General features: G+C 38.1%; 2 protein-coding genes across 2 annotated transcripts; one reads left to right on the top strand and one right to left on the bottom strand.

Moving 5' to 3' along the window:
• Positions 1-1,674: 1,674 nt before the first annotated feature.
• On the top strand, positions 1,675-3,623 carry LOC146488277 (uncharacterized). Its single transcript, XM_085120115.1, has one exon. It carries the CDS (start codon positions 1,682-1,684, stop codon positions 3,323-3,325), a length of 1,644 nt encoding a protein of 547 aa, XP_084976241.1. The 5' UTR covers positions 1,675-1,681; the 3' UTR covers positions 3,326-3,623.
• A 3,767-nt stretch (positions 3,624-7,390) lies between these two features.
• Positions 7,391-10,179, bottom strand: LOC146488276 (uncharacterized). Its single transcript, XM_085120104.1, has one exon. The coding sequence runs from the start codon at positions 10,145-10,147 to the stop codon at positions 8,450-8,452; it is 1,698 nt and encodes a 565-aa protein (XP_084976230.1). The 5' UTR covers positions 10,148-10,179; the 3' UTR covers positions 7,391-8,449.
• Between the last annotated feature and the right edge of the window lie 2,931 nt (positions 10,180-13,110).

The raw sequence follows: 13,110 nt of genomic DNA, 5'->3' as shown, positions 1-13,110 counted from the left end.
TACTCCGCCCGGGAGTTAATGTCCGCATCAATTTAGGATGATCAATATTATTTAAGTCTAAACACTCACTCTGTACTACTTAGGGTTAAGCATCGATTATAGAAACAGTTAGCTTTAAGTTATTGTGTCCTTATTGTGATGGCAGACATTATACGCGTGCGTTTGGTGTTTAGACTGTTCACAGTCTCCTATTTTTCCGACTGACGTCCTAGCGCCCGTCTGTTCAGCGAACACAACGGAAAAGAGGCCGTTCTGTGCTGCAAAATACTCCTGCCGGGAATGCCGAAGATCGAGGAGACCAACGAAAACTCCCGGAAAGGAATTGCAGAATGTCCGAGGTAAAAAAAATCAAAGGCTCCTGTGAGCCAACTCGTGAATGCAGATGACACATAGTAATTGAAATTTAGACGGCTACGGAAACTTCCTCAAAAGCTAAAAGAAATTATATCTTTGCCCGATTATGTAACGAAAAATGACCATTCTTGTACTATTAAAATGATTGTCAAATTATTCTGTACAGATTGAATAAGCCGATTATTCTGATGCGCCGATTAAAAAAAATCACGTGTTTTTTTTATTCAAAGTTCATAGGAGCACGCCATGTGCAGCTACGTCATGCAAATTCGTGTCCCCGATAGTCCGGGGCTACTGGATTTCGCGATCGGGCTAGTGGATTCTAACCATCACTTGCCCGATGGGCAAGTGAAGTTTTTTTGGGAATTAAAATTACAAAATTACTGTAGGGCAAGCCGATCTCACAAAGGGAAATATGTTCAACAAAGTATCGCATTACATTTCATGCCCGACATAAATGCGTGAAATTTTTCCTTTGGAGTTCAGTCCACGCAATCCTCAAGTAAAAATAATGAACTATGACAAGCTCTTGCTAAATAAGAATTATTTATCGACCGCGTCCTTTTGCTTTCCCATAAATTACCAGTTGTAAATTTCGAAAATGAAACATTTTTCCCCTCTGAAACCTCTATGAAAGCTGACAAGATCTTAAAGTGTTCATTTCACCAGAAATTTGCATAATTTTGTTTACGACGTCAATGATGCGTGACATGGCACGTTCCGCTTTCGCGTGAAAACTGACAAATTAAATTATTTTTAATTAAATTATTTCTAAATTAAATTATTTTTAATTCTTAAAAGAAACCGCACTTTGTAGAAAAAAACGAAAAAAACCTATAACTTTGCTCAGATTCAACGAAAAATCTCCATTCGTACACTGAAATGATTGTCAAATTATTCTCTACAGAATGAATGAGAGAATTCTGACGCGTCGTGAAAAAAAATTTTCACCTTTTTTTTTTTTTCACTAATTGAGTTTACGACCCCGGACTTTCTGAAAAACTGAAAAAACTTGTAACTTTGCTCAGATTGAACGAAAAATCTCCATTCTTGCACTAAATGATCGTCAAATTATTCTCTACATATTGAATAAGAATTTCCTGATGCGCCGTGAACAATAAATGTTCGCGTGTTTTTCCCACTAATTGAATTTGAAACTCACTCACTGCGCACGCCCGAAAGTTAACGACAAAACCGACCGACTGATCGACCAAGTCAAAAGCCAGCTATCGCTATAACTCGTTCATTGCGCATGCGCGCATTCACGAGTTAAAAAGGAACATTGGTCCCACAATTCCTTTTGTCAGGAGGACCGGCCCGGCCTAAAATGGCGACTTCCATACGGTACGACATGGTTGCGGCAGTTGAGAGTGAAATCAGTTGCCCTGTTTGCTTGGAAGAGTTTGAAGAGCCAAAATGTCTTCCAAACTGTGCTCACAATGTCTGTCAACACTGCCTGGGGGGAATGGAAAAGAAAAGAAACGAAGCCATCGAATGCCCGGTGTGTCGAGTTGAATCTATTATTCCGAACGGCGGAGTCGCTGCTTTTCCAACGAATCATTTGTTGGTTCGGTTGATTGAGCGAACTCCTGGACGAAAAGAGAAAAAACTCATAAAAGAGGCAGTAAAAAACTGCAAAGAGAAACTAGAAGGTGCTAAAACTGCTCTGAAAGAAATGGAAGCCCGATTTGAAACTGTCAAAATCCAAGATGAAGAAACGAAGCAGCGGATTAAATCTCTGGCGGAGAAAATTACAACCAAGGTACGTGAGCAAGAACAAAAGATGCTTTCTCAAATTCAAATGAGAGGAAATCAAAAGGAAAAAACATTTGAAACTCTTAAATCCAATACTATGGAACTCTGCGGAAATACATCAAGTTGCATCCAAACTGTAGAGTGCGTTCTACAGATTGATGACGTGGAAGATCTTAAAAGCGTCAAGGTTGAAGAGCTAAATAATTTCTCCGCATCACTAGAAACGGGAATAAGTGAGGCAAACTGTGAATTCACACAGGCGTGTAATGTTTGTCTGACAGACACTGATTTAATTGAGAATTTAACTCAAGACGTGTGTTTGCAAGGGAAACTTACTGTTACAACTTCAACCCCTCAGGATGTTACTTGTGCATCAGGTTCTGGCATGGATTTTTCAAGATGTGGAACTTTGATTCAGACTATAGACAGTACTTCTTGTGGAATAGCATCATTTAATCCATCCGCAGTGGCAGTTACCAGAAACTCTGATCATTTAGTGGTACTGGATGGAGACACAAACTGGGTGCATATCTTTAACAAAGAGAAGGAACCTGTAAATAAATTTCACATTAAGTTTGGAGATCTCTGGGACATTGCAGTTTCAAGTGGTAATGAGATAGTTGTTGTGAATCGTGAAAGTAACCGTCTTTTACACTATGACATGAATGGAAACTTTAAGAAAAAGTTTGTGCCTTTGCCTAAACAAAAGGTCAAGTTTTCATCATTAACTGTTGATGTTTTTGGCCGTTTTATCATGGCTTCCTCTTTCTATGATTATGATGGTGATGATGATGATATCCTTTCTTGCATTCTTGTTTACGATCCGTCAGGAAATTCCTTTTTTCTTTTTGGTGAAGACATGCTAATAACACCAGTGCAGGCAGTGTTTTTGAATGACAAGTATTTTGTAACAGATTCTAGTTTATGTAGTGTGATGGTTTTTGACAGGAATGGTGACCATCTTGATGAATTTGGATATGAACATTTAAAATCTCCCCGTGGTATTGCAGCTGATCATAGTAGAGGAAACATTGTGGTATGTGACATTGGAAGTAACAGCATACAAAGTTACAGTCAAGCTGGGATTCTGCTGCATCATTTTAAGACAGCCCACAAACCACGTAAAGTTGCTTTTACAAAGAATTATGAGGAGTTAGTGATTCGCTGTGAAATTGATGTTGATAAGTCATACATTCAGATTGTGACTTATTCATAACTCAGTTGTCAAATTTCATTGTCAGCATATACATGTAAATTTTCCAGACCTTTGTACACATTCTTCATTATTTATTTAATTTAAAAATACATTAAATGTATAAGTACAGAGAAATGCAACTTCTTTTACTAAATACACTGGACCGTGGGTAGCGAAAGCTAATCGAAGCGGGCAGAGTAAGACAAGAAGAAGATATACAGTATATTAAAGAGACACTACAAGAAATAAGGGAGTAGAAAATACTAAGAGAATGAAATAATTACTTTATGAAATAAATAAATAAATAAATAAATACATACATATGATATACACTGGCGGTTTGTGGTTATAAGTTATGAATATTGCAACAGTTTAGAGATCAGGGTAGACATGTCAACATAGGTATCTTCAAGTGACAGAACCTTTGTACTGGTCTGACAACTACTCCTTGGAAACATTACCCATACATTTATCACCGCGGAAAAAAAATTAATAGACTGATAAATAAACGGCCTCCAAAATATGGATGTTTTGAGCAGAATGTGACCATAATAAGTAATACAAGAGTACCATAATACTCTACAACCAGGCCTTTTTCCCATCTAACTGTCTTCAAGCATACACCGTTATTGTGAGTCCACGTATTAACCTTTGTGACCAAGGGCATAATTGTGGTTGTTTACCATTAACCCAAAATTCTTGGTTGGCCTGGGGTGAGTTCTCTACTGAGCAAACAGAAAACCAGATGTTTAGCAGTTGCTTTCTATAATACATACAGTTGACTCCCGATAACTCGAGCCTTCAAGGGAAATTGAAAAAGGTTCGAGGTATCGGCAATTCAAGTTATTGAGGGTAAAATTGTATAGAAAATGACCTGAAGGGAAAGGAAAATTACTTCGAGTTAGCGGGAGGTTCGAGTTATCGGGAGTCGACTGTACACAAATATGTACATACATACATACATGCATGCATGCATGCATGCATGCATGCATACATACATACATACATACATACCAGATCTTTATTTGCTTACACTAGCTACTACAACACATGCTGATTTCCAAGTGGGGTGTCATGATAAATTTTTGATAAGTATGAGATAAAAATTAAATATATCTTTGAACAACTCAGAATCAGGAACAGATAGAGAAGACACTCTTCTTAAACTCCTGTAGAAATTTCGCTATTTTAGGCAGTTCAGGAAGGTGGTTTCATAACATAGCACCATGATTGTACTTAAAGCTTTGCTGAGACTAATATATTGGTAGATCGTGGCTTTGCAAGTGTTAAATCAGTTTCAGAATTTCTGAAATGATAACCTTGACTAACTGTTGTGGTGGATAAGTAAAAGTAGGGTGAAGTATGAGTTAAAAGAACAAAAAAAAAACAAACAGCTGCAGTGTGTTTTAACAGGGATTTCGTGTAGTTTGAAGAATTCTAAACAAACTTCCTAAAAAAAATCTTAATATTAATTTAAATGGCAATACCATTATGATGCTGACAGGTGCAGAAGTCTTGTATTTTCTTTTTAGGGTATGTGGGTCAATTGGGTGGCTCATGCACCATCTTTTGATGGGCGATTGTGTTTAAGATCTCAACGCAAAAACATGGGTTAAGGGCTTTTAGAGGAAAAATGGCTTACTCGAGATAACTTTCACAGATTGAATGGCACTGAACTTGAATTTATCATCCTCAACATTTCGAAGCATAATAAGTATAGTCCTATAGATCACGTGACATGTCATGTGATCATTTTCGTGAGAGAAGCAAAGATTTGACAGGTAGGCGATGGTTTTAAGTGAGGACATCAAACAGAAACACTTTTCTAAATTTATAAAGATTAAATATCTCCAGCCCTTCACATTTGGAATGATCGTCCATTGTTCTCTAAAAAAATTTCTCAGGTCAAAGGTCATTTCTTAGGTCAAAATTCAACCTTTGATTGTCAATTACTCCAATTTAAAAACTTGAGGACAGTTGTTCCAAAACCGAAACACTAATTCAGTTATCTGTATAAAGAAAATTTGCTATAGTATCCCAATTTACAAAATTTTCATCTTTTGGTCATGTGATATGTCACTTGACCAAACTTATGCATTAAGGCCAAAGGAAACATTGACTCTTTTTTAATATGGTAAATTAAAGTTGCACTACTAGAATATAGATGATCTTGTCTTGTCTAATGACCTGAACGCTCATTAAGGCCTGGGTTTGAAGGGTGTTCAGAAATTATGAATGATCCCATATATTTTCAGTTTTCCCCCCTAGAACAGGATGAAATTTTCCCTTAAAAGGGAACACTCATGGGCCCCAAAACCTAGAAGCATTTATTGGGTGACAAGACTAAAAGAGGTTGTTACACAACAAATTGCACGAAAGTCCAAGCCAAAGTGCCTGTATGAACAGTAAGCCATAAAGTGGGCTTTAACTGTAACTAAATGATAAAATAAAAGCCAGAAACATTGGCAACATACTCTTCAGATTTTCTTAAAGATGACTAATAAAATAACCAAAATGATGGACCAGATGAAGTTTGTTCCGCGTAATTTCACAACTATGTGGCTTGTGGATTTCTACCAAATATTGAAGGGTTGGGGGCATAACCGCCCTTCATCAAATTTTAGGCTTATTTTTCGTTTTGCTCAAAGGTGTCTGATTATTTTTGTATGTGGCCTTTCAATTTCATCAGAGAACACTGCTCTGTGTTTTTTCCTTGGTTTATCCTTAGTTTTCGAGCCAAACTAGGCCAAAATATATGTATTGAGTCAGCAAATTGCAACATAAGACAGCAAAGCATTCAGCTCTTCAATTAAAAAAAACCTGACAATTTCCACCGCAGGAAAACATGAGTCATTATTCATTGTGGCTTGAAATGACAAAACAACAATCTGGCAGTACCACATGAACTGGTGATGTTGAGTCAAACCTCTCCATATGACCAACCTTACACAACTTACTCAGTGTGACAAGCGACCACTAGTCCCATGTTCTAATCTTTAATACCATGGCTGTATATAGGATATTTGACACTAATATTTCTCTGTTATTACATTGGAAAGTTTCATCTGACCCCAGTTGTTCAAAGAGTGGATGATTGTATCCACTGGATAGGTTGCTATCTGGCAGATAAAAGTTATGTGTGCAAGATTTTCTCTATAGTCTTATAATTTGTGAATAGAGTAGAAGTATGTGTCAAATTTAAGTATAGGATTGTGTGGAAAACTTGCGAAGGCATTGGTTGGAGTACACTTGATCTGCTGGATAGCGACTTATCCAGTGGACAAAGTTGTCCATTCTTTAAACAACTGGGGCCTGATATATAATGTTGTATACTGTGCAGTTGAGATATCAAGTCACCAGCTACAGTACATTGCAAATAAGCCCATCATAGGTAAACCCTAATCAAAGGCTCCTGTGAGCCAACTCGTAAATGCAGAAGTCAATAGTGGTAACCGTTAAGCGGTACTCGCATCAAACTACGCTACAAGGATTTGTGGACGCTATTAAATAATTAAATTACACACGCACTCTGATTCCTTCTGACATGCAAAGCAACGCAAAGGTGGACATGAGCGTTCTTTTGGTGGTTTTGCGAGGTTGCCAAAACACAAAAAAGTGTCCAGTTTTTCTTCCAAGAACCTCCGTCATTTTTTTTGCTTGTGTCGTGTTGTTGCTGAAAGAAACTTGATACATGTGAACAACTTTGGTTGCCTAGCACATGACCTAAATCTTCCTGTTTTCAGCATGGTAATATTCCCCTCTACGTTCAAACGACAGTTTCTGTCACGTTTTATACCAGAAGAAGCTTTAAATCTTGCTAAAGTTGCTATTTTGGCTTTAACCAAGTGAAAGTAAATATAGAAATGCATCAAGCGTTGCGATGATTGTCGCTATGCATTAGCAAATTCTCAGTGTCTACATTTGTTCAGTTGAATGGATCTCATTGCTCACATTGGATCCCGAATGAAAGTTGTTGCGGCTTCTGTCTGGGCAAATTTCATCCCCTAGTTGTGAGGGCATGTTTTTGTTTCCATTACACCCAGTTGTCACGTTTCATCAATAAAAATAGAAAAACCGACAAAGAGCTTTCCTTAACAAAAAATTTATTCAGATAGGTCTTTTTATAGGCCCAAGAAGCAAAAGCATATAATTTTCACTGCAAGGCGACTTACAAGTGATTTGAAGTCAATAATTTCGAAGCAAATTTATCAGAGCACATTCATTTGAAATAACAGTGCAAAAATAGGAAAAATCGGTCTATTAGAATAGTATTTCAGTACACATTCACAATCAAACCTGTAATTGTTTGTGTTATATTACTGAAAGCACTCGAACATTACCAGGAAAATCCGCAGATTAAAAGCTGATTTGAGATATGCCCGCTCATCGGGTTGATAAAACCACAAATTGAAGCACAATTTCTTCGCCATTAATCCTTGATTTCCACTGCTGAAACTGTCAAGCATTCATTAGAGGTTCCTATTTCGATTTACTATTTGGAAAAGGTGTGTTTTCCTTCCAAAAATGTGAAATTGGAGAATTTTTAAGTTCACGACCAGCGTCCGAGGGAAATTCCCCTACATTATGATAACTCATTCACTGCGCATGCCTGAAAGTTAACAACCCACCAAGTGAAAAAACCCCACATTGCGATAACTCGTTCAATGCACATGCGCGAATTCGCTAGTCAAAAAGAGCCCCTTAATGAATACTTGGAATTTGTAAGTGTGTAAAGAAAAATTAATCAGTTTGTCAATAGTACTACTAGCTAATTAAATGATTTTGCTAATAGACTTAAGGACATTTAACTGACAAACAATAGATAAAAATACACCAATCACTTTTTTTGGTCTTCACAGCCAATAACAGATGACTACTAAAAGTGTGACTTCATTGATCAATTAGATCAATAACCTGAGAATAAAATATCATCTACTGACAAATTATCCACAATTCACTAGACTTTTACGACTTCTACTCAGGTTGTCGAAATGTAAGTCAATGTCACCTCAAACAGTCCTTATCAGGACTACACTCATCCAGATGATCATAATTTACCTACTTATGATATAACTCCTGGGTTAAAACCATTGAGTTTTACTCTTTTTTGGTATGATAACACAAGGATTAGAATGGTTATTACAGTCAAGTGTAAGTCACCATCTGAATCTTATTTTTGCTAGCATCATCCGTTTGACAGCAAATTAGCAGATTCTTATAATTTTGGGTCAAAGCAATCTGCTTTGGAGGATGTTCTGTTTGGAAACAATGCAGTAGTTGTCCATCTTGGCTGTAAATATGTATTTGGGAATTTCCACAGTCACTTACTACAAGGTTTCCTTTGGCATAATCAGCTGCAAGACTGGATGGGCTTTCCAGCTGGCCGCAGCCTATTTCTTCAAGAAAATTGCCATTCTTGTCAAACACTACCACTCTTCCACTATCTGGTACAAAAAACTTGCCATTCAAAAATGCTGCTTTTTCTGGTGATTGTAGCCTACCTTCACCAAATGACAAAGCAAGTTTTCCCGATGGACTGTAAACAAGAATACAGGGCTTTATGTCTTCACCCATTACTGGGCTTGACGAGATGACAAAACGTCCATGAATATCAACAAACAATGATGTAAACTTTACATTTTCTCTAGGCGTAGTCACAAATCGCTTTTTCTTGAAGTTTCCATTCATGTCATAGTGTAGAAGACGGTTACTTTCACGATTCACGACAACTATCTCATTCTCATTTGAAACTGCAATATCCCAAAGATCACCATACATGATACGGAATGAGCGCAGGGTGTCTCCTTCCCCATCAAAGATGTGTACGCGTTTCATTTCTTCATCCAATACCACAAAATGATCAGAATTTCTGAAAGCGGCTACTGAAAAGGGATTGAATTTGGCTATCCTGCATGAAGAACTGTCTATGGTCTGAATCAAAGACCCGCTACTTGAATAATCTCTGCCTCTTGGAGCCACTGGCGCAGCTTCCCAAACAGACAAAACCGAGGCTGAAGCTTCAGCAACCTGGGGAGTTGAAGCTGTTCCAGCATTAATGGTAAGCTTGCCCAATGAACACTCATTTTCAATAAACCTCTCCACTAAATCAGTCTCTTTGAAAGAAGCATCAAACGGTTCTGTAAACTCACAGTTTGCCCAGAACATCCGAATCTCCAAGGACTTGGAAAAATCATCCAGTTCTTCAACCAAAGCTTCCTTCAGGTCTTTGAGATCGCTCAATTCTCCATTTTGAAGAATGTCTTGTACAGTTTGGACGCATCCAGAGGCATTCTCACACAGCTCCACAGCATTGGATTTGTGCGCCTCAAATGTTCCTTCGTGTCGAATTTCACTCAATTTCTGATCAATTTCATCAAGCATCTTTTGTTCTTGTGCCCGTACCATTGTGACGACATTCTCAGCCACAGATTTGATCATGTTCCTTGTTTGCTCGGCCTGGCTTTTGCCAGTTTCAAAGCGGTCCTCCATGTCTTTGAGAGCGGCTTTAGCACTCTCTAGCTTCTCGTTACAGTTCTTCATAGCTTCTTTGATAGATTGCTTCTCTTTGCGTCCAGGAGTTCGCTCGATCAGACGAACCAATAAGTGGTTCTTTGGAAAAGCAGCGACTCCACCGTTCGGAATAATGGACTCCACACGACACACAGGACATTCGATGGCCTCGTTTCTTTTCTTTACCATTCCCTCCAGGCAAAGTTGGCAGACATTGTGAGCGCAGTTTGGAAGACACTTCGGTTCTTCAAACTCATCCAAGCAGATTGGACAGCTGATCTCATCATCAACAGCTGAAACCTCGTCGTTCTGTTCTTGTAAGGAGGTCGCCATGTTTCGATTCCAAGAAAATAAACAATTTCCAGTGGGGGAAGGTGGGGTTGGAGATTGTCTCATGCCCAGTTTTCCTCTTTTTTCCAGCTTAACCGCTGACAGAAAGAGAAAAAGAGTCGGGGCGCATTGGTGGTTTTTACCCACGTCGTCGTCACGCAAGTAAAAAAATAAAATCCTCAACCATTCAATAGATAAACTCAAGAAATTGATATGCTGTAGAAGAGTGATACATAAACAACGTGTGAAAGCCACAGATCTGTGCAATATCTCATAATCAAGTTATTCGAGAAAATGTACCACGGAAAATTACAGAGTTTAGTATGGGACGCCATGTTGGTGTCCCGTCTGAGGGACACATACATGGCAGCCGGAAACCAGCAAAAACATCTGGAGTTTATTTTGGCCATTTCAAAGCCTTTCTTCTCTCTGCTGAACTTTCACACATTGATATAGACGTTTCTATTTAACAATTAGATTATGAGCTCGAGATTTCTATCGCGTGATAGTTGATGAGGGCGAAGCCCGAATCAACTATCACGCATAGAAATCGAGAGCGAATAATCTAATTGTTTTAGTATAAATCTACTAGTTGTTCAAAACTAAACAAGTAAATTATCTATTTCCTCATCGCAGACACTTCGAAAACGCGAAGAAGCGGCCGCCATTTTGTTGAAAATCGCTACTCACTATCTATCACAGAATAGATAGCGAGTAGCGTAGCCAATCAGAGAACGGCATTCGTGATAGAACACTAGTAGATTTATACTAATACATGTTAGTATAAATCTACTACTGTTCTATCACGAATGCCGTTCTCTGATTGGCTACGCTACTCGCTATCTATTTTTCAACAAAATGGCGGCCGCTTCGTCGCGTTTTCGAAGTGTCTGCGATGAGGATATAATTAATTTACTTGTTTAGTTTTAAACGACTAGTAGATTTATACTAAAACAATTAGATTGTTCGCTCTCGATTTCTATGCATGATAGCTGATTCGGGCTGCGCCCTCATCAGCTATCACGCGATAGAAATCTCGAGCTCAAAATCTAATTGTTAATTAGCTGATCAGACCTAAAAAAAAAACGAGGCAAATCAATGTTTTCATGTACCAGGGGCACCCAACAGATCGTTTCGGTTAATTATCTGTTCGGAAGGCCCTTCATCCCCTACAATTTTCTGAAGGGAATTTTCACCTCGAACTTTCGTGATATGAGAAATTTAAGGCCTAGTGGTTTCGGATTGATAAAAATGTCGTTTCGGGTACCGAAAAAAGGTCAGCTAAGATTTTCGGAAAGAAAATAAGACCTAAGTTTTTCGGGAAATGGACAAAGATGCCCTAGTAATTTCAAAAAAAAATCAGGTTGCCCTAGAATGACCGAACAGATAAAAATATTATACCGCTGCCTAAAATGAACCTACAGAGCTTTATAGGCACTCCAGATAGCCTCAAATAGCGTTTCAAAGGATCTGAGAGAAAACTGTCGTTGGGTGCCCCTGATGTACGTGACATGTTTAGAGCAGCAATCCTTCTGTCACTAGCCTTCCACGCAGTCGTTTTTAGGGGACTCGTATCGTATACGAGTCCCCTAAAAACGACTGCGTGGGAGGCTATTCTGTCACGCACTTCTATCCTGCTGAAAACAAGCAAGCCAATGGAAGTTTATATTTTCTTTTACATGTAACACCGAAAATTGTGTTTAGTTAAGAAATTTCAGTTTTTTATGACGTCATGTGAAAACCAAGTAGAGAGGGTTTTCAGATCAGGTTGACTGCCCACCCTGATTTCAAACTGAAATTTGATTGGTTGATATCAGTACCAGTGCACGCTGTTCATTTTTAATGCAAAAACTATTCGCTGTTTGATTTTAGAAAGCGATCAATGGGACAAACTTTGCATCACTGAGATCACGGGGTCGCTCACTCAACACGAGCTCCAACACGGAGTCTGATTTACACTTGGAGAGAAAATACGCCTGAGTATCAGGCCCTCCCCCCTCCCCTTAGGATCTAGAAAGGCCTGATACTTAGCCTTTAGAGAGAAAAGAAAAAGTAGACCGCTATCAATGTAAAAAAAAAAAGAAAAAAAAAGTTCGGAAAATTCTTGCTTTTAATGTACAAAAGTTATAAACTTTCATACGGTGAATTTTCACGTTGGTATACCATTTTCGTGTTTTCAGCCTTTGATTAATTTTAGGTCAATTTTGGTTGTTTTCTGTGGTTTGGGGGAAGTCAAGAAATCCGAGAAGGTGACCAAAAAAAGGGGTTATGCATGAGTTCCATACCGCGAATATCTAACAATCGCCGAATGACCTCAAGCAAAAGATTTTTTTTAGCCAGTTCTAATAACTAATAATAAGTTTTAGCTGATAATGAACGTAATGAAATAAGATTTCGCAGAAACTCCCACCAACTATTCATTTGTAATATTTTTTAATATTTTTGTCAATCCATATATATTGAGTTTGGAGGACCGATTTTTCAAAGTCAGGATAGTTGTATTGTTACACTTTGTAACCACTTTGTGACGCGAAACAATCGACTGACTCCCGCTATTTTTGGTTTGTTTGTTTTACGCTCAAGATTTCTGTAGACACAAGTAATTAATTATGTAACTTAAGAAAAAAGATTGAAATTCTGATTGACAGAAGCATTCTGTGGGAATGTGCATAAACTGTACATGTCTGCGTGAGAGCAGTGGACCTGATACCGAGACACCTCCCACACACTTCCCATTGAAGTGCAATTGTGACGTCATCGCACAAATCAATGAAGTGAGTAATATTTGAAATGTTTTTTTTTTTTCGTATTTGCGACTAATTAGTATATATTCTCACATAGTTGTTTTGATTGCTTGTGCCAAAATATTTCCATTATTGCATTATTGGTGCTCACGGAAAGTTCTGCTTTAAGAATAAATCCTTACAAGTTCATTACCTGATGGAACTCATTCCATGTCATTCTTT

The sequence above is a fragment of the Pavona decussata genome, unplaced genomic scaffold, assembly GCF_977016875.1.
Source record: "Pavona decussata unplaced genomic scaffold, jaPavDecu1.1 SCAFFOLD_11, whole genome shotgun sequence".
In the NCBI taxonomy this organism is placed as follows: domain Eukaryota; kingdom Metazoa; phylum Cnidaria; class Anthozoa; order Scleractinia; family Agariciidae; genus Pavona; species Pavona decussata.
Note: the sequence above shows the minus strand (reverse complement) of the source record. Positions and strands in the feature narration are given on the sequence as shown.